Raw genomic sequence first — 26,949 nt, forward strand, 5'->3', positions numbered from 1 at the left:
AAAATATGGTTAGTTAAAAGCAATAAACTTGTTAGGAACGGACAACGATTACCTAAAAATGAGAGAAAAGAACAAATAGACAAAGAATGACAAAAAAGGATCACATTATAATTTAAAATTTTAAAACTCAAATTTATGAGTCATTTCATTTTATTATATATATTAATTAGTTATTAAAATTAACTTTACTTATTTTTTGTATAATGTTACTCTTTAACTATTGAAAACAGTATAATCTAACTATTGTTATTAATAAAAATTAACTTTGATCGTTAATGATCAAAAAATGACTTTAAGATTATAAAAAATGGCTCAAAAATTATAGTGAAAGACTTATAATTTTTTTTATCTTTTTTTTGTAATTTTTGAGATTCTATCTATCATTTTTTGATCAAATAATGGTTAAAGTAAACTTTTGTTAATGACAAAGGTCAAATTGCTCTGTTTTCAGAAGTTAAAAGAAAGTATTTGAACATAAAACAAAGTGTCATCCTAAAATCACAAAAAGAAAAGAAAACTTAAACGATAGGCTCAAATGAAGACAAGGCACGGTCCGTTATCATTAGGAGTTGTGCCACGCACGTACTTAACGTAACTCTTAAGACTCAAAGAGGCTAGGTATTGGAGACAGTGTTACCAATGTTATGTAATACACTTTTGACACCTCAAAGATAGAAAATATATTCAACTACTTACTGAATGAGAGGTTCATCTCGTTGCCCGCAAACAATGAAATTCCACCTACGGAGGAACGAAAGGGCAAGAATTGTTACCAATACCATCATTCTTTGAGCCACAATATTAACAACTGTTGGGCCTTCAAGAATATGGTATAGGACCGAATCAAGAAAATTACACAAAATATTAATTTATGGTCTCAAACAATTTTGGACCCATAATTTATGAGTCAATTTACTTGTTTACCCTATAAAAAAGCTCCTGTATTAAAAAAAATCCTATTAGTTATAAATGATAGGAGTATGTAAAAAAGAAAGGGCAGTATGAAACGGCAAAAGTCGTTCTCTTGCATGCCATGTAATTGGGAATGCACTAAAACAAAAAGCAATAAGTAGAAAACTAGAACCTATCGTGGGGGTAATTAATTTATATATCTTTAAACAAATTTTAATATCATTAAGGATCCTACCTACCTGCCGATTGGCGTTGCTTTTTCAATTTCGATAGCTACAAAAATACAAATATTTAAAGCCAGTAAAATAGAAAGCTTCAAATTAAACTTCAAACTTGATAGTTGATAGTTGAAAGTCGAAAGTCTCACATGCCCATGGGTTCCAAGCAAAACTCCACATGAACCTTAACGCCTTGCCGCTGCTGGCATCAGCATCTGTCACCACATCGCAATAATAACGATGTAAAAATGTTTTTGAGAGATTTATCTTCAATTAGGCCTCATAATACTTTATTACTTTGATTTAGTAGCATTGAATATCAAGTAATTATATTAAAAGAAATGGTAATCCTTTACGAATTCAATTCTACACTAAATTGCTGGCAAAAAGAAAATATATGCTGAATTAAATTCAAATAATGTCTAATATCCAATGACCATATTTGAATTTTATCTTTAATTTTATGCTTCGTCAAACATATATTGGCATGATTAATATTTAATAACCATTAAAATACAAAGAAGATGTTCTCTCTTACTCATCTCTCATCAATTATTTTCTTTTTTCAGTCATTGTCTACTATTTGCTCTCTCTTACTTTCTCTCTGTAGATGTATTCTATATTTAATTTACATTAAAATAAAAGAGAGCCTTTGGTGCAGGAGCGATAAATAAAATACAAGTAGAGTGAAAGAAGACAATTTTTGCAGCGTATAGAGACATGGATCGTATTATTATTATTATTATTATTATTATTATTATTATTATTATTATACGTAGATAGAACAACGTGCATGTGCTTTATAACCAGATATAAATTTAAGAATTTATTATATAAATATAAAAGAAGCAGGTATCTGTCTTTTCTCTTTGTCAAATTATGGGGACGGAATGTTTCTGCTTTCAGATGATAATAATGTCTGTATTTCTCAAGTTGCAAATAATTCAATCTCACATTTGCAAATAATTTAATTACATTATCAATTTGCATGATGAGAAACGCTTTTCAGCGATGAAATAATTCATAATTAATGTTATGTAAACAAAACACTATACATGTATGCATATTTTATTAAATTAATTTGAAAGTAAGTAAGTATATTATTATTGCCACATTATGTTCATTAAAATTAAAAAAAACTTTTAAACAAAAGTTTAAATTCGACAATATACACACAGTTAAATCCAGTGAAAAAGGAAAATCTCGTTCAATGTCATATTCCCTCATTTCCTTTCTTTAATTAATTTCTTCATAAAAATTTTCCTTTCTCCCTCTAGTTGTCCTTTACAACTTGAAAATAGTACTTAGACATTCATGCATATTTATACTATATAGTTCATCCAAAAAGTACTTGAAAATGATCAATGACATCTTTAAATGAAGTGAAATTACTCAATACGTACTATGATTATATGCACACACATATATGCACGCGCGTATATAATTTTTTTTTTTAACACCAAACCATCTATGGCTTCTATATAAATTGTTGTGTGCTGTGGCATGTGTAGGTGCGTCAAAAGAAAAAATTTTACATTTCTCATATGAGAAGAGCTCCAATTGTATATATGTTTAGAAGTAAAAGTGGACTAAGAAATGAATTTAGAAAAAAAGTGGGATTCTGTGCATGAATAAAGTCAACATTGGGAAATCGCAATTGAAAATAATTTATTCGCCCCTTGCGTTAGTGAGTTAAAGAAGCACTGGCTTCCTTTATGAATTTTTTTTGCGAAAATAATTATCAATTTATTTTAACATTGCTTATATGAAAACCTTGGTCCATGGTTGTATGAATTTCGAATTTGAAGAGTTTCAAAAATGGCGGTCAAATTTAATTGTTTTTAAACAAGCTTAATTGTTCTTTAATAATTAAACAAATTTCTTAAAGGTTTTTTGTTTTGCAAATGCTAAGTAACCAATGTTTTATGGGATATGATTTTTTGAAATTGGTGAGTTAACACGAGTAAATGGCCGCCCAACATTCATCTGGGTTTGTGCCTATATATATATTGAAGCATTTAGTGTAACTAGTGCCTGACTTTTGAGCTTTTGAGTCACTTCTTTCCCCCTCCTTTGTGTTGTTGTGGTTGCCTAACTATATTATTCTACTTGTAGCCATTGTTATGTGCCCTTATTCATTTGTAAGATGTCTAATCTTAAGGAGTTGCTGCAATCAATTTAGTGTGGTGGAATAGTTCTTAAGAATATATAATGTCCTATAGCACATCGTTGTTGTCAACAATTGATTAGCATTGTAACACTCTCATTTTTTAAAAACCATTTTTCTTAAATCATTAAGATACAAACCTTCCAAGATTAAACATTGGGATCTAGAAGATACAAACAAATGGGTCTAGGATATTCAAAGCCCTAACTATCTTCATATAATAAGTCAAACGACGTAACACATTATTTGAAAAATATTTTGATATTATATTGGGACTTAACTCACACTTCAACTACTATTCAATTTAAATTCTCAAGATGAAATCAACTTAAATATTTATTTTAAAGTATAATTCAAATTTCTTAAAAGTTATTGAAATCCAAGTAAATATTAAAATCTTCCTAGATTGTAGTAAAATATTAATGGACAAATGACATGTGCCAAGCTTTCAAATGAAGCCCAAAGGCTCAGTTTTCCAATGCCTTCCCCTATACCCTACCGATACCCTCAGCTAGGGATGTTCACGGGACAGGACGGGACCGGGACACCCCTGTCCCATGTCCCATCCTGGAAAAAAGATCGGGACTAAATTTTGGTCCAGTGTCCCGTTTCGTCCTGAAAGTCATCCCGTCCCGTTAAGAGTCGGGATGGGATCGGGACAAGATCGGGACGTCCCGCCGTCCCGATAAATGAAATAATATTGAAAAAAGATCTGAATAATAACGTTCATTAAAATTTTAAATCATATAATTTATTAAGTTTAAAATCAAAACAACACAAGTATATAAATAACAATAATTTAAAATTAATTATTGAATTATATTAATCACAACTACACATTATAACAATAAATATAAATGATCTTTATGCTATAAGATTAGTAACAACAGGCAAGTCAAACATAACATCAAATCATTGTTCTTCTATTTTAGTGAAGATGTACTAAGCTAATTAACTCTTCTAAAAATAAGCAAAAAATACGTTGTAAATAAAAGTTATTAAATAGATAGATATAAAAATAAATTATATTAATATAATTAGTATATTATAAAGAAAGATATCGCCATGTTTACTCCATGTCATTAAAATTATCAACATAAAAAAACTTTAGTTTTAAATAAGAATTGCAAGTATTAAAATTATAATTGATATAATTAATATAAGTATAAATTATATTAATATAATTCATATATTTAAAATAAAAAATAATAAACATAATATTTGGGACAGGACGGGACGTCTTGATGGTAATCCCGTGTCCTATCCCGTCTCGAACCCCCTTTCCTGTCTCGTCCTGTAAAGTCCCATCCCAATTATTTTCAGACCGGGACGATACCGGGCTAATCGGGACGGGTCCAGACTAAACACCCCTACCCTCAGCTAAGAAATGTAAGAGGTAACATGTGAGACCAAATGTCTTAGTGACATATGGCATTTTTAAATATACTAGCAAACCAGTTCAAAATCTCATTTCATAATATTCTTGTTTACATACATAATATCTTTCGTAATGCTGGTTCATAAATAAGTTCACAAAGCAAGATATGTTGTTTTCATAAACCAAAAGTATATAATAAAAAAATCATACAAATGAGTGATGCTATCCCAGACCTTCCCTTATGCCTCCTATCCACCTTACTTTTATGGTTCTATTTATAAGTCACTTTTAACATATTTTATCAAAATTAAGAAAAATCTTAAAACTCATAACTCTGTTTAAAAATTTAAAAAGTTTTCAAATTTATCTCTATTAAATATATATACTTTAACAATATATTTTTTCTCTCCAACATTCAATAGAAGGTAAAAGGAGTAATTTGTGATAAAAATTTAATGATGTGATTTATAAATAGGATAAAAAAACTTCTCTCTATACCCTATAAATAGGATTGGAGGGAGTATCCTGCTAGCCAAAATTTAGCTTTGAGAAATACGCTCGACCAAAAGCATATTGCTTGTAAGACTAGACTTCTCTTGTTAAAAAGGAGGTGCCTAATATCCCACCGTCTGAGTCCCAGACAGGAGAAAGGGGCCTTAACAAGAAATGCCAACTATGAGATTCTTCATGTAACTTACCATGTGGCCAAAATAACAACAAAATCTCCAAAATATCTACCACAATCCATAAGGTTCCAACACACATAATCATGCTCGAAAAGAGTAAAACATATTTCTTATAATATTTCAAATATTCACAAGCATACCTGACAGGATTTGAATAATCATAACTAACCATTTTCATGATACAATTCATTAAATAGTATAAACTAGTTGCTTGAAAAGGAACAAAATAATATATAAGTTCAAATACTACATACCCAAGCATGTTAAACAGTTTCAAAGATACATTTTCAATCTAGGATGAATCAAATGAGCCCTCAATGGGCACAATATTCCTAGACCAATTTATATGTATATATATAATAATATAAATAATAGCTTTTTCGTATAAAAAAATAACCAATGTTACCTCTTACATTTTTTAGGTGAGGGTAACGGTAGGGCACAAGGAAAGGCACTAGAGAATTGAGCCTTTGAGCTTCGTTTGATGGCTTGGCACATGTCATTTCTCTGTTAATATTTTGCCATGATCTAGGAGGATTTATTATTCACTTGGATTGGATTTCAATAACTTTTGAGAAATTTGAATTATACTTTAAAAGAAATGTTTAAGTTAATTTCATCATGAGGATTTAAATTGAATAGTCGTTGACATGTGGGTTAAGCCCCAATATAATATCAAAATATTTTTAAGATAATTTGTCATGTTATTTGACTTATGATATAAAGATAGTTTCGGCTTTGAATGTCCTAGAGCCATTTGTCTATATCTTTGGAATCCCAATATTTAATCTTGAAAGTTCATATGTTAATGATTTAAGAAAAATGTTTTAAAAAAATGAGGGTGGTACAAGCACAAATGTACCTAGTAGCCCTGAAGTCTAGCACTCATTTCTTCACATCAGAAATCAAGAGAGCTTAGGACACCACCACAACAATGATGTCATCATCTTCTTAAACCAAATTTGTACTTGACTCTCTTTTTGCACTATGCTGCATAATGACATGGTTTCCCACAAATAAAACATTCTTCTTTTTTCTTAAAAGAGGGGTTAAAAGAATTGGTTTGTAATTAGATTTTTTACTCTTGTTCTTATCTTTATTTTTAGAGTCATAACTCTTGTCGTGAGATTTTGTCTCCACTAGAATAGCTTTGAATGTAATCTCTTTACCTCTAGCTGCATGAACAGCCTTTCGATTGGTGTCTTCAATAATGATATGAGTGATTAGATCAGTCAGATATAGCTACTTTTACTTGTGTTTCGGTTGTTGCTTATAGTCGTTCCATGACTTTAGTAGTTTCTCGATAAGGATCCCAACTATGAATTCAACTAGTGGATTGATGTTCTTAGCATGAAGCTCCTCCAACAACTTGTGATATACATTTATCCATTCCTTCACATCTTTGTCCTTAATAATCTCCCATCTATAAAAATTGCTAACCATAAATTTTTGCTTCCCAGCATCCTCAATAGTATACTTTGTCATGAGTGATTCCTATATTTTGCTAGCTTCCTTGTGTATGTAGTAGACATTGAACATATCTTATTTGCATGTGTCCAAGCATTTCTATGAGCTTGGTATGCATCAACAGGGGGTTTGGCTTGAGTAAGAGCAACAACTACACCATGCAAAACAAGAACGATGAAAATTCATTCCTGGCAGAGTTTGAAATTTTTGCCATTGAACATCTCTATCTTGGAAATGTTTGGGAATGGTTTCAAAAGTGAAACAACAACATAGAACAACAGATACAAGTAGAATAATATAATCAGCCAACCACAACAGTATAGAGGAGGAGTGAAGAAGTGACTAGAAAGCTTAAGAGTTGGGAACTAGATATACTACATGCTCTGATGTATATAGGAACAGACCCAAATGAATGTTGGGTGGCCATTTACTTGTGTTAACTCAGTAATATCATAAAATCAAATCCCATAAATGGAGCGTTGGCAAAATAAAAACCTTTAAGAAATTTGTTTAATGATTAAAGAACAATTAAGCTTGCTTAAGGACAATTAAATTTGACCACCGTTTCTGAGACTCTTCAAGTTTGAAATTAATACAACCATAAACCAAGGTTTCTGGATAAGCAATGTTAAAATAAATTAATAACCATTTTGCAAAATAACTCCTATAAAAGGAATTCAATGTCTCTTTAACTCACATGTAGGAGGTAAATTGGATATTGTCAGGTGCGATTGCCTAGGCATTGGTTTGTTTCATGCGCAAGTCAATTTCTCCTTTAAGCTCATTTATTAGCTCACTTTCACTCCTAAGAATATATACACTAGAGCCCTCCTCATGTGAGCAAATGTGGTCCGTTTTAAGATCTTAGTAACAATAATAAAAAATTAAACAATTAATTAAAACTAGTGCCAGTTAGTCAATAACACGCCTTTCACTTTGTCAGCTTTAGAAAATAGAGAAAATAAGATGCTAAGGCTGAGGCACCTCTCTGCGTTTGTAAATATTTTTTTACAAAAAATAAAAATAAAAAGAAGAAAACGATGACCATGATGTATGTTGATAGGGATTAGGTAACATATGTGAAATATTGAAATGTCGTCGAAGTCTCAAATTGATTAATTTATATAAGACGCTGTGGTATATTTAAGAAGTAATTAATTAACATAACTGGTCGTACAAGAATACTCCATCCGATATTTATTATAGGATACTTTCAACCGTTTCACGTTTTTTAAAAAAGTCAGTTTTTTCTTGATATTATATAAAATGAAATGTATTTTTATTTTTATCTTTAATTTTAAATCATGATATAAGTATATTAAATATCTCCACGCTAATAAAAAAAGGTGTTCTATATCTTAGAACAAAAGTTACTTCTAAAATCTGGCCTACAAATAGGACTGGAGATAACATACAATTTTCACGGGATTATTCAACATATGGGATTTAGTCACATAATTGCTTTTTGTCTGTACAGAAACGAACAATATAATTAAGTTGTAATAATTAATATAAAATTTTCTTTGAATGAAAATAGATATGAGGACCCCAACAGCCGATTACTGTTCTCTCTGAATAATATGTGTATATATATATATATATATATTTTAGTCATATTTCTTCACTTAAGTCTGAGTTCTCTGAAGCCACCTCACATCTTAGTAGGTTAAGACGCTTTCAGGGGACCCACATCAGTGATTAATTTTCTAATCCATCAGGCCATCAACCCACAAGAAATGCAGGGAATTGATTAATTTAAATAAACTATACGTATTGTAGGAACCTTGACCTTAAAAATCTTAGCCATTTTAAAAAATTATTAGATTTAAATGATTTATAAAGAAAAAACTACTACGGTCAAGTTTTATGAAAATTATTATGTTCGTTGAAATTTTGTTATAGCTTGATAAGAAATCCTGTATATATAACTTTTTTTTGAAAATAATTACAATTTTTAAGATATCTTATCAACTTAAATGTTTTAGAATTTGAATCTTTGGTTTTATCTTATATATACAACACTGCACGGAGATAGCTAGGCAGCTTCAGAGTCAACAATTGCAGTTATGCTTAGCTTGAAGCTCATGCTGATTATATAGTTAATCTTAATTTTTAAAGGGATTCCCGATTAGTAATTTTTTGGTAGGCCCACTGTCTCTTTTGTAATCATGTTCCTACACTGACCCCAATGCTAAGTGTAAATTACTAAGATTATTACATTCTGGTATTTGGAGAGAACATCATACAAGAATGTCATTGTATAATGAGATTTCAAATGTTTGATATAAAAAGATATAACTCTATTGTGAAATTAACATTTCATATTTGCACTCAATTTTTTGCCTTTTATTTTCCTCTGAATAATATGAATCTTTTGAGATTTGCAAGGCAGCCTTTTGTTTTAGTTATCAGTTCCATCTTCTTTATCTAACAACAACAACAAACCAACATTATCTCACTAGATGGGTCGATTACTTATATTGCATGATGCCATTATACTTAAACAACATCAGTTCCATCTCAACCAAAAAAAAAAAAATGCAAGGTACAGTACCAAACACCAACCGCCTTCACGCTCCTTACAAATTAAATTGATTCCACTATCCCACACAGCAAAACAGACTTCATGGAGGCTTTCAAATCCTCAACCTTGTAGAATCCCTTCCTCAAAATCATCTCATCAATCTAGTTTTACCTGAAGTTTGATTTGTTATAGCTAGCTGCAGTGCTGCAATGGAAGAAGGTCAATGTTGGATTTGGACCAAAAGAAAGCACTCATCTTTGAGCTTTTATAATACTCACAACTTGACCTATGGCGATTCATGGGAAGAACAAGCCTTTGCGGAAGATGAGCGTTTTGGTGGATGCATATGGCCTCCAAGATCATACTCTTGCAGCTTTTGCAGCAGAGAGTTCAGGTCAGCCCAAGCTCTTGGTGGCCACATGAATGTTCACAGAAGAGATAGAGCTAGGCTAAAGCAACCCCCAAGTCCACACAAAACGGATGAAACCAGTCTTGATCATCAAAATTCTTTCACATCTTCCTTGGCTTATTCCAACACTAACCCTAATTCTGATGATCTTCGTATTCTTGCTTCTGAGGCTAAACTAGCCCCTCCATCTTTGATTCAAGAGAATTCCCCGCCATACGATTCTTGTATTTCCTGGTCAAACCTTGCAGCTGAACGAAGATTATATTCTCAAAAGACCGATCTTATTGGAACTAAGGATGATAAGATATCCAAGATAGTAGATACTGATTGTAATAAAGAAGAAGCTGATATTATGAGATGCAAGAGGAGAAGAATAACAGATGCTTCATCATTAATTCCATTGATCTCATCAAAATCAAGTTCAGTTGATAATAGGACTGGTCATATCAAGTCTCAGATGTTCGAGTTTATTAGTCCTAGTTCCAGTGAAGAGCTAGATCTGGAGCTAAGGCTTGGTTACAGTCCTCCCAAGGTATAGTTCAAAGCTATTCTTACAATGATATATCCAATTGTTTCTCTTTTCTTCTTAGCTTTAATCATGCATACCTCAAAAGAAGATTTAATTTTCCTCAAGTTTGATCATGGTTCATGGGTTTCTCCTGAAAGCTGGTGTTAACTCTGCAGCGTTTGATGATTATACTATATCATAATTGTTGACAAAGCTTGTAAACTTCGTCTTCCTAGACAGCAAAAAGCATTATTTATTTGATAATAACAGAATATAATGAAATTGAATGGTGAAATTGATGAGTCCTTGGATCTTTACGAGGATAAATTCCTCATGATATGATTATTATGATATTCCTCAATGGCCCCTCTGTTACTTTTAACAAACAGACATTCTAGGCTTCTAGCCCCTTCCATGAAATTTAGTGCATGATATGACAGAAAGAAAGTTAAGTTATATATTCAAATCTAAATGTAAAAAAATTTGTCTAATTTTGAATATGCTTCCCTTTACCGTTTTCCTCAATCTTGGATATATATATACACAAACACACACACACGAGTGTGAACTGCTTTTATTTTGAAGCTGAAAATTTTAGAGGGTAAATTACAACCACATTTGAACTGCTTTTAGTTTGAAGCTCAAAGTTTTATAGAGGGTAAATTACATCCACATTTGAACTGCTTTTAGTTTGAAGCTCCAAGTTTTAGAGCGTAAAATTACATCCACAGTTTTTCATCTCGCCATCAAATATGCATTCCAAATCATCTTGAGCTACAGGCCCAGCAGCTTCACGTACAGGACAAATATGTTTCATATTATTCTGTGTCTATTTACACACACACACACACACATGGGCATCAACGGTTATTAATTAAAGACTTGACTTCAAATCCATGTCTTGAACATTTACTAGTTGGCTGAGATTGTTTGTTTAGATTTAACTTTTTAACTATTGATCAGATTAGGTCAATTAATTATGAGTGTGGTGTTTAATTTAGGGTTAAGGAAGAAGTCTTCCAAAAACTACCGCTTGGAATTTTGTGAGCTCTTTTTCATTCAGATCTCAGACATTCCATCAGAGACAAGTAAACTGACCCATAAAACACACACTGATATTATATTGATCTTTTCAAAAGCCATATGAAGTCAGATACATCCCAACATTGATCCACTTTTCTGTTGATTTTATTATATCACCCACCAGATCTATTGCTTAGCTATCCCTTCCACATAAATCCACATGTTTCTTCTCTCTCTCTCTCTCTCTCTCTTCCCCCCCCCCCCACTTTATTTTTATTCTTCCTTATCTCCTCTTCTAAATGCCTCCAAAATTTGCTGCACCTACTCGGCAATCAATTATTCAAGAGTGATCACTATGATACTAGAGTTTGCCTCTAATTACAATCACAAATTATACCCTCAAAATTTTCGGATGCCCTATTTAATTTATGTAATTTTTATTTCTTCTTCTAGACGTACGTGTATACATGCAGCCACTCGGTGACAAACCTAACAATATTAAACAAAAAAAGGCCAGCTTCAAGACCGCATACTTCTAGTCTTTCATTTAGCTTTAATCACATGAACTTTCAGTTTTTGTAGTCTTTGGTTCTATAACTTCTATATATTTTATCTTTCTATAGCCAGCTAGATTTTTGTCCACCTATACGTCAGACAGTGTCATTAGTAATTTTTCATAGAGTTGGGTCTAATGAGAACAATGTCTGATCCATTTTTAAAGATATATAGGACAAATTTAAAACCAATAAAAAATTCAAAATTTGGCAGGAAATGGAACATGGGAAGAAACTGTCGTTTCTCTATTTGAACTCGGAAGGCGTTATACATGATAAGATAAATTATTTTTGCCCAGACGATATATCTTTTAAGTTTTAAATTTCATCTATTATATAGACAGACATACACCTTTTGAAATAATTAAAAAAGTATTCAAATTCAAAACATCCTAAAAAATTATTTTCATTTTTATTTAATTTGAAATATAACTTCATATATTAGTCAAATTAATATTTCAAGATTATCTGTTTTATGATAAAATTAACAAATTTAGTTTTCAATAATAGTGATATCTATTTAATATATATTTATTTTACTTAGCAGTGGATCGTGAACCATAATTAAATTTTGTCACTGTGCTTTGTTTTTTGGCCGAATTTTTTGTCATCGTGCTTGATATTGATGAGTTTCTTCTATACATTTCTACATGCAAGAAGCTAAGTCAAGAACCAACAGGGAGTTTGATTTAGCAGAAGAAATTAATATCAAATGTAGTTAATCAACGTTTGAATTACCTTTAAGAATAGTGCTCACATCTAATGCCTCATCATGCTTTGAACTTGATTACTTTTAATAAAAAAATACAATTAAAAATTAAAAATCCCCATAGACGTGAGAGAGAGAGAGAAGGAGGTATGGGATACTATGATTCTCACGGGTCTGCATGGGAAGTATTGTTGAGCAGCATTTTGGTGATTTCAAAATGGAAATGATTATCAGAGAATGGTAACAACTTTGTGAAAGGGAAATTGCAGAGTATACATTGGGTTTTGGGAATATATTCCTTTTATGTATGACAACTAAGAGTATGTTTGCATGGAAACAATAGTTCCTCTTTCACGAGACACGCAGGCACTAGCAGACACAAACCGGAGAATAATTAAGATGTAGAATCTTTGATGCCAATTCAACATCTGACATGTCGATCTCTGGGATTCTCTTTTTTTCGATATCATGAGACTGCTTATACATTTATAAATTGTTTGAGTTCGTGGGGATGCATGCTCCTTTTTGGATGCATGTGCCTGTTGACAGTCAATTTTTCTCAAAATCTTCAAAGAAGGTAATTATATTATTCATGCTCAAATACTATATTCCCTTTATTTTTATTTATAAAAATATATATATGACACAATTTAAAAAAATTCATTAATTATATTAATTACATCTGAAAATAAAAAAAATTAAACTATAATATTCTTTATTAATTATGTTAATCAATCTTTTATTAATTATTTTTTATGACTATGAAGGATGAAACTATGAGGGATAACTTAAAAATTTTGCAATAAATGTTTATTGAAAAGTGTGATTTTACTTATATAAAAAAACAAATTAAAAATATTAATTTTTTTTATAAATAAAAATAGAGAGAGTATATGGTGGATTCATAGTCTCTGCTATTTCTTTTATTTGAATGTTGTCTTCTTCTTCTTCTTTTTCACGTTAATTATATATTTAAAAAAAACTATCACAACAGCCGTCCAAGGATCAAAGGACAAGAGTTTAAAAATTTCAACTCATTATTCTTCACATATCTTGTTTCAAATAATTAAGCACTTCTTTTAACAAAATAATAATTAAACATTCAGAAGAAAAGGTTAGCCTAATGATTTTCAGCTTAAATTTTCCGTTTGATTGTTAATTGGAGTTCCAATCTTAAATAAGTGTAGAAACTATATCTTTACAACTACGGGCAAAATCTTAATCTAGATTAACGGACAAAATAATTCAAAGAATTTTTATTGAAAACGTTCTAAGAAAATACAACTACGTAACATATATTATTTTGTGAATATGTTATATGCATTCATCAATATATCGATATATATTTAATATAAAGAATAAATATTATAGAGATTCACACTATAAACGAGATATAAATTGTATAATTTAGCCATCAAATTTTATACAGGGGAAAAACCTATTTTTATTTATTTTTTCATGAGATATATTTATTTATTTTGGGTGACATCATATTAAAATTCTATTGAACACTTAAATTTTCTTATTAGAGAATTGATAAGTGTCAAGGCTTTTGGACAAGAGGAAGCCCAACGATATTATTAATGGGCCCAAAGTTTCTTAGAGATAAAAATCGAAAGCCGTTTTGGTACCAAAATTTGAAGATATAGATTTAAATATAAATTGTACACAAAAAAAAAAATTATATAAACTATCCAGTGTCCACCTCTAAGGCATAAATTTTTGTGGGAAAAATGTCATCATATATTTTCCTCGTTAGTGAAAAATGTGCATATGTGAGTGTGAGTTATCATATTCCATCACTTAAGCACACTGTATCCACGTTAGTTTTTTTTTTTTTTTTTTCATTTGGCTATAAGGTTTCTTATTTCACATGGATTATAACATGACTAAAAAAAAAGTTAATTAAGTAAATTGATTAACCCAAAGTGCGTCCATTTGGCTTGATTTGCCTGTAAACGTTATCCCATCAATAATTTTTTTTTTAAAAAAACAACCGCACAAATAAGAGAAGTCCAAATTAAGAATAAGAGGGAAGTTTTGTAATTTTATATATATAAAAAGAATGGCAGTGATCTCTTCAGTGCGGCAAGAGAGTCCAAATTTCCAACTGCAATATCATATTTCAAAATTGGCTCACACATCCATTTCTTTGTCGTTTAATTTGCGTAGCTTGTTGCCAAAAAGATCAGCTCACAGCCTTTTTCTTTTTTCTATTTAAAATTAGATGGAAAGGCATGAAAAGTCTAAGATTACAAGCAAGATTAAATCCACAACTTCTCACAAAAAAATTTGGCTCACGGCTATTTTCTTTTAATTGTCATATAATATTCAATATTGTTATATATTTGGAGTTATTATATAACTCCAAATAAAAAGTAGTTTCTTCATCATATCTAAGATTTTTATTTTAAAAAAAAAATCGAGTCTTTTCACTTTATTCAGCGATTGTTGGTCTCAACCTCTTTTTACATTATTCACACTTAGTTTAAATAGGAAGAAAAATAAAAAGAAAGGAATATTAGAAGAAAATATAAAATGGTAAAAAAAATTTACTATTGTTTTTAAATTCACCTAATTAATATTTTTTCCTTATTTCTTTTTCTTCTTTTCCAATCCAAACTAAGGCATAAAGTTACATTGTGTGCCATCTTCCTTGAAGAAACGTCCTTTAAATTAATTTTGTCGTAAGCTGTCATGAATGTTTTTCCCTTCTAGATTTTGTTTAATTTGCATCTTTTAAGATCCCCCAAATGCCAACCAATCTTCGCATTTAGTAAGCCTAACAGACATATAGCTTGACTGTTACTTTTCCTCCTCTCATACTTTTTTATTTAATTACTTGAATTTAAATTGAAGTCTTTAGGGATAAGTCTATTAAAAAAAATGTCTTGAGGGATAATCTAGCAAGCGACTTATTATTATTATTATTATTATTTATGTGTGTCCTCTTATTTGAAATAATCATAGTCAAAGCAAGGTCGAACACTAATTAAAATGTGAATATCTTTTCTAATAAGAATTCAAACATTAGTTTGTTATGTTATAAAAGACTGGTATCATTTGCTAGACTCAATACTTGTTGGTAGCCAACAACTAAAGGTCTAAAAAAGATTAGGTTTTTAAGAAACCTTTTTCGTTTTCCATTTAGATTAAATGGAAAACTACAAATATATTATCTTTTAGAGTAAAATACTCTTATATAATTTGATATTGCAGTTGTAACAAATTAAAAATACTTAAATATTTCAATTGACAACTACTAATTCTCAAAGACACCAGTGTTGACAATAATGAAACCCTCAAGATATAGAATACATCATTGAAAGTATATAAAACAACATTCAGGAAATCGGACCAGATCGACCATTTCAATCAAAAACCTATGTACACTAGGTCCGGTCCAATTGTTAGAAATTGTCATTATGTGGTGGGTGGTGGATGAATAATTAATTCATGAGTTTTTAACTCTTCAAATTAACTTTTAACCCCAATCAAAAATATCATTTAGCTTTTCACCGAGCCTAAAGCAGCACAATATATAAAATCTTATTTAGTCCTGTTGTACTTTCCATGCAATCTAAAGCAAGATGTCTTGCAGAATCCTTGAATGAGTACAAAACGATACAAAAGCATTACTTTATTCAATACTTTCCCACCGTTCCTAGTTTTTGTACCCAATTAATCTAATAATTTAAAGAACTATTATGGTCAATCTTAAATTAAATGGATTTGTTCGAATGAAATTAGATGAAACTAATTTTAAATATTCTTACTAATTAATACAACAGGTTTCTACACTTCAAGACTTCAATTGCGCATGTATGTACGCCTTTCCGTTGTTTCCAATCTCATTTATATATCATCATCACCATCGTAACAAATCAACCTGGTTGACCGTACCCCAGTTTTTTTTAGAGGAAAAAAAAATCAATTGTTTTCTCATTTTATCTCTGTTCCTCTTGCTAGCTAGCTACTTGTGTTACTGTTAGAAAAAAAAGATGGATTTTAATCGTCAGAACACAAAGAAGTTACCTGAGCAGATAAGATGGAGCGCAGATGAAGCTGGAGCCAGATCTTATACGTGTGCCTTCTGCAAGAGGGGATTCTCAAATGCTCAAGCCCTAGGAGGTCACATGAACATCCATAGGAGAGACAGAGCAAAGCTGAAACAATCATCTGAAGAAAACTTGCTTTCTCTGGACATCTCAGTCAAGAACCCTAGTACTTGTACTTCTGATGATGACCAGCCTCCTCCTCATAATAAGCCTTCTAATTCGGAAGACAAGGGTTTGTTTCAGTGGGATTCTGGTGAGGATATATTATTATATATATAAATTACAACACTATAGCAATAATCACAAATTCACTGCAGGTAATTAACATTGATGCACGTTTCTACGTCTGCAGAATCACTTCCCAGTAATCCCTTGCTTGCCGGCAATGATAATGAGAACATTGAAATAGATCTTGAGCTTCGGTTAGGTCATCAGCCGCATGACGCCTCAACTTTGAGCACCAGAGAATTTTTTTGAGAGCCTGATGCTTCAAGAACGAAGATGGAAGCCATATATATAATACTTAGTAAGTATCGTCGTCGCTGTGTCATATTGGTGCTTCTTAGATGTTATGTGTGGGACTGGGGGTTCCAGTTTAAATTCTTCAGGAGAGGTTGTTTTTTTTTTTTTCACACCTGTACCTCTTCTTCCCACCTTTCATATATGATTTGGGTCATAATTAATTCCTAGAGTAGCTGTTAGTTCCATATATATATATATATATATATATAATGGCACATATAAGAACTGTTTAATTTTTTTATTTTGCTTTCATTTTTCATGGTTATGCAGTTGAAGACATATAGTGTTGTGATTATTTGAGTATCTTTTTGGAAATTATTTTAGTATTTACCATATATTATAGATGCAGTGTGTGTGTGTGTGTGTGTAAAGTTATTGCTTTGGTCATTATGTATCTGTTATCTGAAGCCTTCTGCTCCTTAATTATATTATGTGGCAGAAGACAAATAGATAGCAGACATTTTATGAGCAAATTTTATTCTTAATTAACTCAGTTCTTTTGTAAAGTATATATATACAAGAAAGAAAAATGGCAGAAAGGAGAAACGATTAGTCACTCATCACAATACTAAAGTGATGCAATGCTGAAAATTAATTAAAGGAAATGCAAAGTCATTAGTTCCACTGTCAAGTTATTGAGTTACTAAAGAAACAAGAAAGTATATAATCTTGCCTGGGACATATGAACTACTAGGGTGCTTTGGAAAAAAATGCCGATGACACTATGTTACATGTAATTGAATGCATAAATATCAGAAGTAATATTCTTAATTATGAAGAGAAAAAGGAAACAGAAAACGGTTTAAATAAGTTTCAACATGATTAGTATAGATGAGCTTAGATTAGATTGTGATGATCGGATTATTAGTTGAATTGAATTCAATTCTTTTTGAAAATAATATTGGAGGCGGGGGATAGATAATCCTGGAAACTGGGGATCTGCAGAATTTGCTTTCAAGCTGAGCTCAACTTATTAATATGTAACTGAATTGAATTGAATGGTATTTTCCTGCAGCTCAGTCCGACTCATTAATGTGTGATCTGCATTTAGTCTTTAATTTTCTGCAATTTTTCTTTCTTACTAGGCAACTTTGGCCCTTTTTTCCAATTAATTTGTTGATTGGTATTTCTTCCCAATTTTCCCTCTCAAAAAAAAAAAAAGTGGCACAAATAAATGAAAGTTTACAGGGTTTATTTCATTTATGTGTAAATCTCAAAATTTCCTTTATTTTTTAAAATACCCTACACGACAAAATATTTAAGGAGAACAATTGTAAATATTGATTCGAACAATTTAAAATTTAAGAGTTTCAATAAAAAATAAATATTTAAATTTTAAATATAGCTCTCGATCCTCAATTGTAATTCCAATTTTCAGTTATCTGAATCCATATTTATAACTTATTTTTTTAAAAAAAATTATCAAGCACTTAACTGTTATTAATTCTTTTTTTAAGATTTTATTGTCATTCTCTCAATTATTTATAACGACGGATGTGACCACATTCATATTTCATACGATTTTCTTATCATACTAACCCTTTTGTAAATACGTTCTCAAGGGCTAGACCCCCAAAACAAAACAAAAAAGTTCTCAAGAGCTGTCATAAAAGTTTATATATACAATGCATAACGCGGTTGAAAGCATTTCTCTGCATCATGGACCCAACTTGACCCCCCCCCCCCAACCTTGATATAGGACACAATTTGAGTGCATGTTGTAGTTGCGAGAGTAATTTAAGTGCAGTAGATTCAATTCAAGCTAAGCTTACTTAAATTAAATTTAAAATATTTAAATATATAAAAAATTTATATAATTAAGAGTGACCCTAATACATCGAGCTTAATTTATTCGAGTTGATCTAAATATTCAAATTTTTAAATATTATTTTATTTTTTTTGGTTAATTTTAATTTTTATCTTAAAAATTAGAGTAAAATACTTTGATATCTCTTTTATTTTACTTTAATTACATAATTCTATTTTAAAGACATATATGAATCTCTTCTATCATGAACAGCCACAAAATACAAACGTTTCCTTTATTTTTAAGATTTTATTTCCATCCACTCAATTATTAGTCAACCATTAAATTATATACACTGGACCAAAATATCCCCTCTTTAAATATAATTATTTTTATATAACTCATTCAAATTACCAAAAAAAGTAATGCATGTATTTTTTTACTTTTTATATTTATATTTTAATTTTTTTCATTTTGTAAACATATTTATTTAATGTTTTAAAAAACATTAAATACATAAATTGGTTAAAACTCAAAGCGATCATATTTCAAACACGCAATTAAAAATTTTAATGAAATAAGAATTTTTGGGCCAAAAATAAAATAAAAGTTTAATATAATAAATTACTTAATATTATTTGTGTTTATTTTTAATTTCATTAATTTTAAGAAAAAATAAATTATTTGTTTAGGTATCCACATGCTTAATGATTTACATTTTTAAAATTGAAAGAGAGAATAGACAATCAGATTATGAGGGCAAAGTGGTAATTTAAAACTTTTAACATAATTACAAATAAAAAATTAAGTATTTTAGAATTTTTGACGGAATATTTCTAATGGTATTAAAATTTGGACTACAATATAGGTTTTCAAAATAGAGAGGAAATATATGTAATTTTAGAAAAATAAAAGAGAGCTCACAGTATTTTACTCTAAAAGTTAAGATTTACAAGACACTATAACGCACCATTTTTTCCATTCTTATTAAAATAAGACCAAGCATTGAAAGAGTGAAAAAATAACAACACATAAAGTAACTCCTTGTATTTATTTTTCCTTAATAGATTTAATAAATATTCAAAACAAACATTTATTAGAAAATTAAAACCTCGTTTAAGTGTGAGAAATGTGTAAATTAAAATTTAGGAAAAAATTTGTAAGTGTTAAGTGAAAGTTAGAGTGAAGATTAATTTTAATTATTTTATTGATAATAAAAATAATTTGGATGTTCAAGTTAAGTTTATTTAAGTTTTTTAAGCCTATTTAGGACATCCAAATAGATTTAAAGTAAATAAAACTTTATAGGCTTCTAAGTGCAGCACTACAATTTTTCAAACTACATTTGACCATTGAGTTTGGCCAAATTTCTAGAACTATGTTGTTCCTATTTATTTTAGCAATGAAAACTTATATAATCTCATCAACTTAAGCCCATATAAGTGATTATGAGGCTAATTTGAATTGTTTGTTTGGATAATTTTATGAAAACCCATATCAATCATGATTTGAATTGTTCATTGCACGTTGAGTAGAAACTATTAGGAAGTGCTTCTGTATTCAGAAAATCATGATTAGATCATATAAAATTCAACAAATTTATAAATTAAAATCATACCTTTTATGTAATTATATTTCCAAACTTGATTTTGATGAATACAATCCAAACATAACTAATTTTCTCATAACCACTTTTTGAAAAAAAGTATCCAAAACAAAATTATAGCTTATCAACATCACTTTTAAAAAATCATGATTATATATAATCTCATTTGTTCAACTTCAATCCAAATGAGTACGTTGTTGCTGGTGTATATGAGTATTATTATAATTTGGTGATTTAAAATTTTATTGTCTATTAAAAAAAAAAAAACTCCGCGGGGCTTGGGCCCTTTTCTGATATCAATCCTTCCTTCAATCGCGGGACCCACGCCATTTTCGTTCTTTTTTTTTTTTTGTGATTTCCTTTTTTTCCTATTCTTTTATGATTTTTCCAGTAAAAAAAAGTATGAATAGATTTTGTAACAAAAAATTTTATCCTATAATTGAGTGTAAGGGAAAAGATATATATAAATTAATTGAATATGTAAAAATATTTTTAAATTTAATTAAATGTAACTCAAAATTTATACATATTTAAGTATTGAATACGTACTTATCAGTCCATGAGTGAGACGAAAAAATGTAGTGTGAAAGGCAGAAAGTAGGGCGAAGAGGAGTTTGAGTGAAAGACGGTACGTTGAAAGGGGCTAAAAAGTCCACGCGAATAAATCTCTATCAGCCGTTGATTATTAATTAGTTATCATATTCAATCCAACCGTTTAACAAAGATCTTGAATTTCGATAGAGTTCAGTTCCAACTTCCAAAGGCTTGCTTGCTGACTCGTTCATTCCGAAAATGACCCCACAAGTCATTCTATTAGTCATGTCCATCCGCTATTTCAACTTTAACTCTCGAGTTCCCACTCTGTAGCTTGTCGTGACCCCAAATGTTAAGGGGTTAAGCACCATTAAAGATTGATTTGATCTGTGTCACATGAATAATTAAAGCTCTTTTCTTTTCACGGAATACTGTGTTTGGCAAAAGATCCGGTCCACGCTTTTTTATTTTTAATTTTAAATTATCTAAATCTTGTTGATGTTTCCCACATGATTCGTTTAATTTTGAATCCACGATTTTCAATTATAATTGATTAATTTAATTCAAAATTTATTAAAATATACGCCAACCGAAGCATAAAATCCTTGTTTAATTTAGACAAAAATTGGCAAGAAATTGAAGGTATCCAGTGCTCAGTTAGTAGGTTGGAACCATTTTTTAAAGAGTGGCCACTATGAAAATGTGATTTTTTGGGCTAAAAATGTAGTTGGTAATTGAAAAAAATTATAGTTTTTAATGTGATTTTTAATCATCATTACCAACAGGGTTAGATTTAATGAAAAGAATTAGTTCTTTGCAAGATGTGACAAAAACTTGATGTTCAAATCTAACCTCATCGAAAGAAGCATTTACATTTAGTGTTTGATTATACTTCAAACTTTCAATAGAATAATAACACTTCTAGTTCCTATTAAAGGATGCTTTCTAGAATAAATTTTTTGTTCTTAATATAAGGTGTGTAGCTGGTGGGAGTATTAATTATATTTTTTCAATACTACCCCTAATTAAACTAATTAACTATGAAAAAATATAATATAAATTTGAAATTTTTTTTATTTAATTAGGGGCTAAAATTGGAAGTGTTTTATAATTAGGACTAAAAGGAGTACTTGTTGGTAATAAAAAAAATTAATCATATCATTGATCTATAAAAATAATGGGATTTACAATATTTATTGCCAAAAATTTATGTGAATATAATTTTATAAAGCTACTAGAAATATAAATAATTTTATAAGAGCAAGAGAATTTTAAGAATGACATCTGATGAAGAAACAGGGGAGAATGTTTCTTATTCACTTGGATTTTGATGCCTAAACAACGCTTTGCGCTAGACATTTATTTTATTATGAGCATTTACTTTTATTTTAAAGACTAGTTGAAGTAATATAATGATAATGAATTCATAGTCATGTTGATTTTGGATTTAGTATAGTATGATACCAAACTGGATGATTATAAGTTATAACATGAACAAGGTGGGCACATTTGATTGAATATATATATATATATTACAATTTTCCCAATCCAGCAGCATCATTGCTCTTTCTTCGTGGTCTTCATGTCCTCATCTAGTTTATTTTTTTCAATTCTACTTGGGTTTCCCAGGAATCCAAAGCAAGCGCGTTCTTTTGATGATTGATTCACATTGTCTTTTTTTTTTTTAAAATAAAAAAATTGTATAGAGATATTTTATTATTGAGACACAATCTTCTTGTTCAAACCAGTACACTCGAATATTAAATGTGAACATTTATTCTAATAAAAATTTAAACATAAATTTATTACTTTATGAATGACAAACTTATTATATTTCCCTAAAGCTAGCTCCGGTTGTTGATTCAGATTGTCTTTAATAAATACCAACTTTACGTGAATGTTATAACTTTATTTTCTCTTAATTCATTTGAACTTTGTTACGTTACGGAGGGAGTACGTCCTTAATTAACTGATCCCCACTGCTTTATTTATGTGGCAATCAGAATTAAATTGATTTCACTCCGACTTAAGGGGAAAAAAAAATATAAAACACGGCCCCAATGAGGTAATTATAACTGAGAATGATCTTAATTGGGGCTTCAAAATTGAAGAAACCAACGAAACTCATTTACTTAATTTGTTAGAAATGAAAAACTATGATATCTGTGATGCATGAATTGCTCGCGGTGAATCCTTGCATGACTTTCAAGTTCAATCACGAAACTCTTGACTCAGTCCAAGACGCTAAGGTGTGTCAACAACGTCAATGCATAATATGATGTGGATCTTGACCTTGCTTTCTTGTTGAAAGTTGAAACTACATGCAAATACGCGTTTCGCATCTTGTACTATTTTAGTTCAATATAACTCTTGGTCAAGGTTATCGACACACAAACACACATTTAAAAAACTATTAAATATAACATATCTTGCATCAAAATCCAATAATATTTAATCAAACATCTTTAACTCAACTGGCAAAGGTTAAGCAGAGTATGGATTGAGATCAATACTTCAAATCGTCTTTAGTTAATCATATATATGATCTTACGAAAATAATTGATGCTACAAAAATAAAACCAAATTTTAAATAAATTAAAATTAATACTTTATTAAAATTCTAAATCATTAATGATGAGAAATTATTTAAAATAAAATCAAATTTTAAAGGGAATGCTATTTTGAAATAAACCAAAGGGAGGTAGGGAGCAAGGACTACAATCTTAGTTAAATGTCTTAGGGCCTGTTTGTAAGGTCTCCCTTACTAAACTATAATTTACTTCAATATTGAGGTAATTGAGGGATTAAACCCTCAAAGAATTATCAAATTTGTAAAATTACTTAAAAGAAAAGAATTCTCAAATTATTTATAATAGGATCCCCAAAAATCCAATATTTATAGTCTCTAACAAACACTTGATGTGCTCAAATTAGGGCTGTGCATGGGCAGGGTCGGGTAGGGCAATCCATTAACCCGATGCCCTGCCCTAAATGTCTTCGGGCAAAAAAACTATGCCCAAAGCCCGACCCTACCCGAAAGATGCCCGACTTTGGAGGGGCCGGACGGGCAGGGTCGGGCAGGGATCGGGCACCTCGGGCAGGGTCTCCAACCTTGCCCTACCGAAATAAAAAATCAGAACCATCCACACAAATCTGAAATACACTGTAGCAAATTAATTATTTCCATCAACAAATCACTTCAAGCTCTTATTTTAAAAGTAATAGATTGTTAAATATCACTAGCAAAAATATTATGGTGTCATCAAAAAACTTAATGGCAAAACAAATATGGAAGGAATTTTTCATGCAAGTCACAAGTGCTGTCCAATTCCAAATTCTAAGAAATATAAAAATATTTAACCTAAGGTTTACAAACTTGATCATCAAGGCATCTAAAAAAAAAGAACTACCATTTATGTCCCCATCAAGTTAAAAAATTATATCCTAAATTATTATTTTTATAAAAAAATATATTATATCTCGGGCCGGGCAGGGTCAATTGGTTGGATACCCCAGCCCTAAACCCTGCCCAACCCGAAGATCGGGCTCAGTCCGACCATGCCCAAACAGAATTGGGTAATTTTTTTAGGGCTTGGGTTGGGCATATTTTGCTCGGGTCGGGCCGGGCATCTCGGGCTCATGGGCATCCTGCACAGGCCTAGCTCAAATTAGAGTTTTAAAATAATGCGAAAGCTTGAAAATTAAATGAGACCCAAAACAATGAGTTTCAAAACTTAAAAGTGTTTTTGTGCAGAAAATGACCTATGCGCCGTGGTTTAAGATATATGTGCCACAGCTCACTCGCCTCTGTGTCATGTGCCACGATGTGAGGCGCTATGCGTCGTGGCACATTATATGAACTTGACAACATCAACTGTTGTCATTTGACAGCAATGGGAGTAAACTTTAAACACGTTTCAAATTTCTGTCTAATGTCCAATTGAGGAGGTTTTGGTGTCTACACAAAGCTTTCTCCTAACTCTAATTAACGACATAGATTTCACACTTAAATTCATTTTCTATGAAAAGTTGGACACCAAAACTCATTTTTATCACTTTTCTCATAAAATACACAATTTTGGTGTCCTAACTCAACTACACGTGCCAAAAGCCTACATCGACCATTCAACCACACTTAGTGAACTCTAGTGAACCCATGCAATGCACTATACCAACCAAAAACATATAAATCTCAAAATCACCACTCAACCCCAAATTTATAAAACATAAGGGGGAGTAAATTCATGCACAAAGCCATCATATTCATTTCAAATCATTCAAAATACATATATTTCTACTTGCACAAGTATTTTGGCCTTATTCAGGGGTTTACAACCAAAACTCTCCAACTTGAGGCAAAATACACAAGTTGCACACTATAGTAATGCAAGTGGTACAAAATAATGACATATGATTCTAATTGACAATTATACAATATTAACACACAAAAATAGAGTAGAAAGGCATGAAAGTAGGATTTCACCACAATCCTACACCTCAGAGTATTTCCTCCGAACTAGATTCGATAAGCTAGGCCTTTAAAATATTGAGAATAGAAGGGTGAGTACAACCATTCAATAATCAAGTTTCACCTAATTTATATAGTTCTATATCAATTGTAAATAGATGTAACTAGGCAAAAATATACAAACACAATATATATGATGGGCTTGGTCATGGTTCACAATACTAACAACTATGTGACCGAGCTCAAGGCACATATTCATATCCACAAAATGTCAATGCACAACCTGAGGTCACAATAATACCAACCATGCACCCTTAATGCTTATTGGACCATAATACCAGCAACCATGTAGCCGGATTTAAATGTATGATCAAATGCCAACCTTATACCCTCCTGTTACTTTCGACATAAAATTGGTGGCTATCACATGATTACGTCCTTTATGAATTAACCCAGCCTTTCACTTGTGAGGAGCTACTGGGCAAGGGTTAACTCACTCACTTATGTAATCTGATTTTTTTCAATATTAACAATCATGGGGTATCATACCTATAATCTAACCTCGTTATGAACAGGTAGAGATTAGTTAAGTTAGAGTCCCTCATAGATTCAAGACATAAATCCTATCTCAAATCAATTCATTTTTTAATCAATAACTAATTAATATTTAATTATATAAAGTTAGGTTTCCCCCGATTACCTCAAACCTTTGAGAGATTAAATGTTTACCCTTCTAAATACCAACTTCCAAAGCTTTACACAAGCTTAAATGGTGCCAGAATGATTCACACTACAATTATAACCAAGAATATTAACAAACTCTCACTCTTAGAGACTAGCCAACATTAATTTCACATTTTATATACTTTACCAATCTTATAAATCTCTACCCATCCATACCCAATGAGTTCACTAAGTTCTATTAATGCACATTATCATTAATAGATTTTCAAACTACCATTAATGGATATCAAACTTTCCCAACTACCTATTTACATTGATTTTCGAACATTGAATACTCCACTCAACTAACCATATACAAAATCATTAATGTAGGGTTTAATTACCTCAAACAACTCTCATTATATCTATTTTAACTAATGGATTTGAATCCATAACTTCAATGGACCAAAAATCAACTTTCCAACTCAAACTCTAACTTAAATATTTATAAACGAGGGAGAGAAGGAAAGAAAGAAGCTTATCACACTCACCTCAAGTGTTAGGAAGCTTAAAATTGCGTTCAAGGGTCCCAATGTGTATGCCCTAGTAGAGCTTCATACGTGCTCTACATTTTTCTCTCCTCCTCCTCTCTATTCTTCACATGCAGAGGCAAATTGATTTAATCAAATTTTTGGCAGTGGACTGCAATGCATGCTGCCCTCCGCCGCAATGCATGGCACAAAGAGGCCTGTTGCCTTTGAATTTACCTCTATGCGTAGCGACAAATTGACCACAT

General features: G+C 30.7%; 2 protein-coding genes across 3 annotated transcripts; both read left to right on the forward strand.

Annotated features, from left to right (window-relative positions):
• The first annotated feature begins 9,300 nt into the window (after nucleotides 1-9,300).
• LOC129291690 (probable transcriptional regulator RABBIT EARS) lies at nucleotides 9,301-12,989 on the forward strand. Of its 2 annotated transcripts, none has more exons than XM_054929170.1 (2): nucleotides 9,301-10,293; nucleotides 11,746-12,989. In XM_054929170.1, exons 1-2 carry the CDS (start codon nucleotides 9,562-9,564, stop codon nucleotides 11,872-11,874), a joined length of 861 nt encoding a protein of 286 aa, XP_054785145.1. In that variant the 5' UTR covers nucleotides 9,301-9,561; the 3' UTR covers nucleotides 11,875-12,989. The 2 variants fall into 2 exon arrangements, with proteins under 2 accessions (XP_054785145.1, XP_054785146.1); XM_054929171.1 differs by lacking the exon at nucleotides 11,746-12,989 and adding an exon at nucleotides 11,271-11,556 and having other exon boundaries at nucleotides 9,304-10,293.
• Nucleotides 12,990-16,556: 3,567 nt separating this feature from the next.
• On the forward strand, nucleotides 16,557-17,090 carry LOC129290108 (transcriptional regulator TAC1-like). Its single transcript, XM_054926811.1, has 2 exons — nucleotides 16,557-16,866; nucleotides 16,966-17,090. The coding sequence occupies exons 1-2, from the start codon at nucleotides 16,557-16,559 to the stop codon at nucleotides 17,088-17,090; spliced, it is 435 nt and encodes a 144-aa protein (XP_054782786.1).
• The last annotated feature ends 9,859 nt before the right edge of the window (nucleotides 17,091-26,949 follow it).

Source organism: Prosopis cineraria, unplaced genomic scaffold (genome assembly GCF_029017545.1).
Source record: "Prosopis cineraria cultivar Desert tree isolate PC_DT_omini unplaced genomic scaffold, ASM2901754v1 PC13, whole genome shotgun sequence".
NCBI classification, from domain to species: Eukaryota; Viridiplantae; Streptophyta; class Magnoliopsida; order Fabales; family Fabaceae; genus Prosopis; species Prosopis cineraria.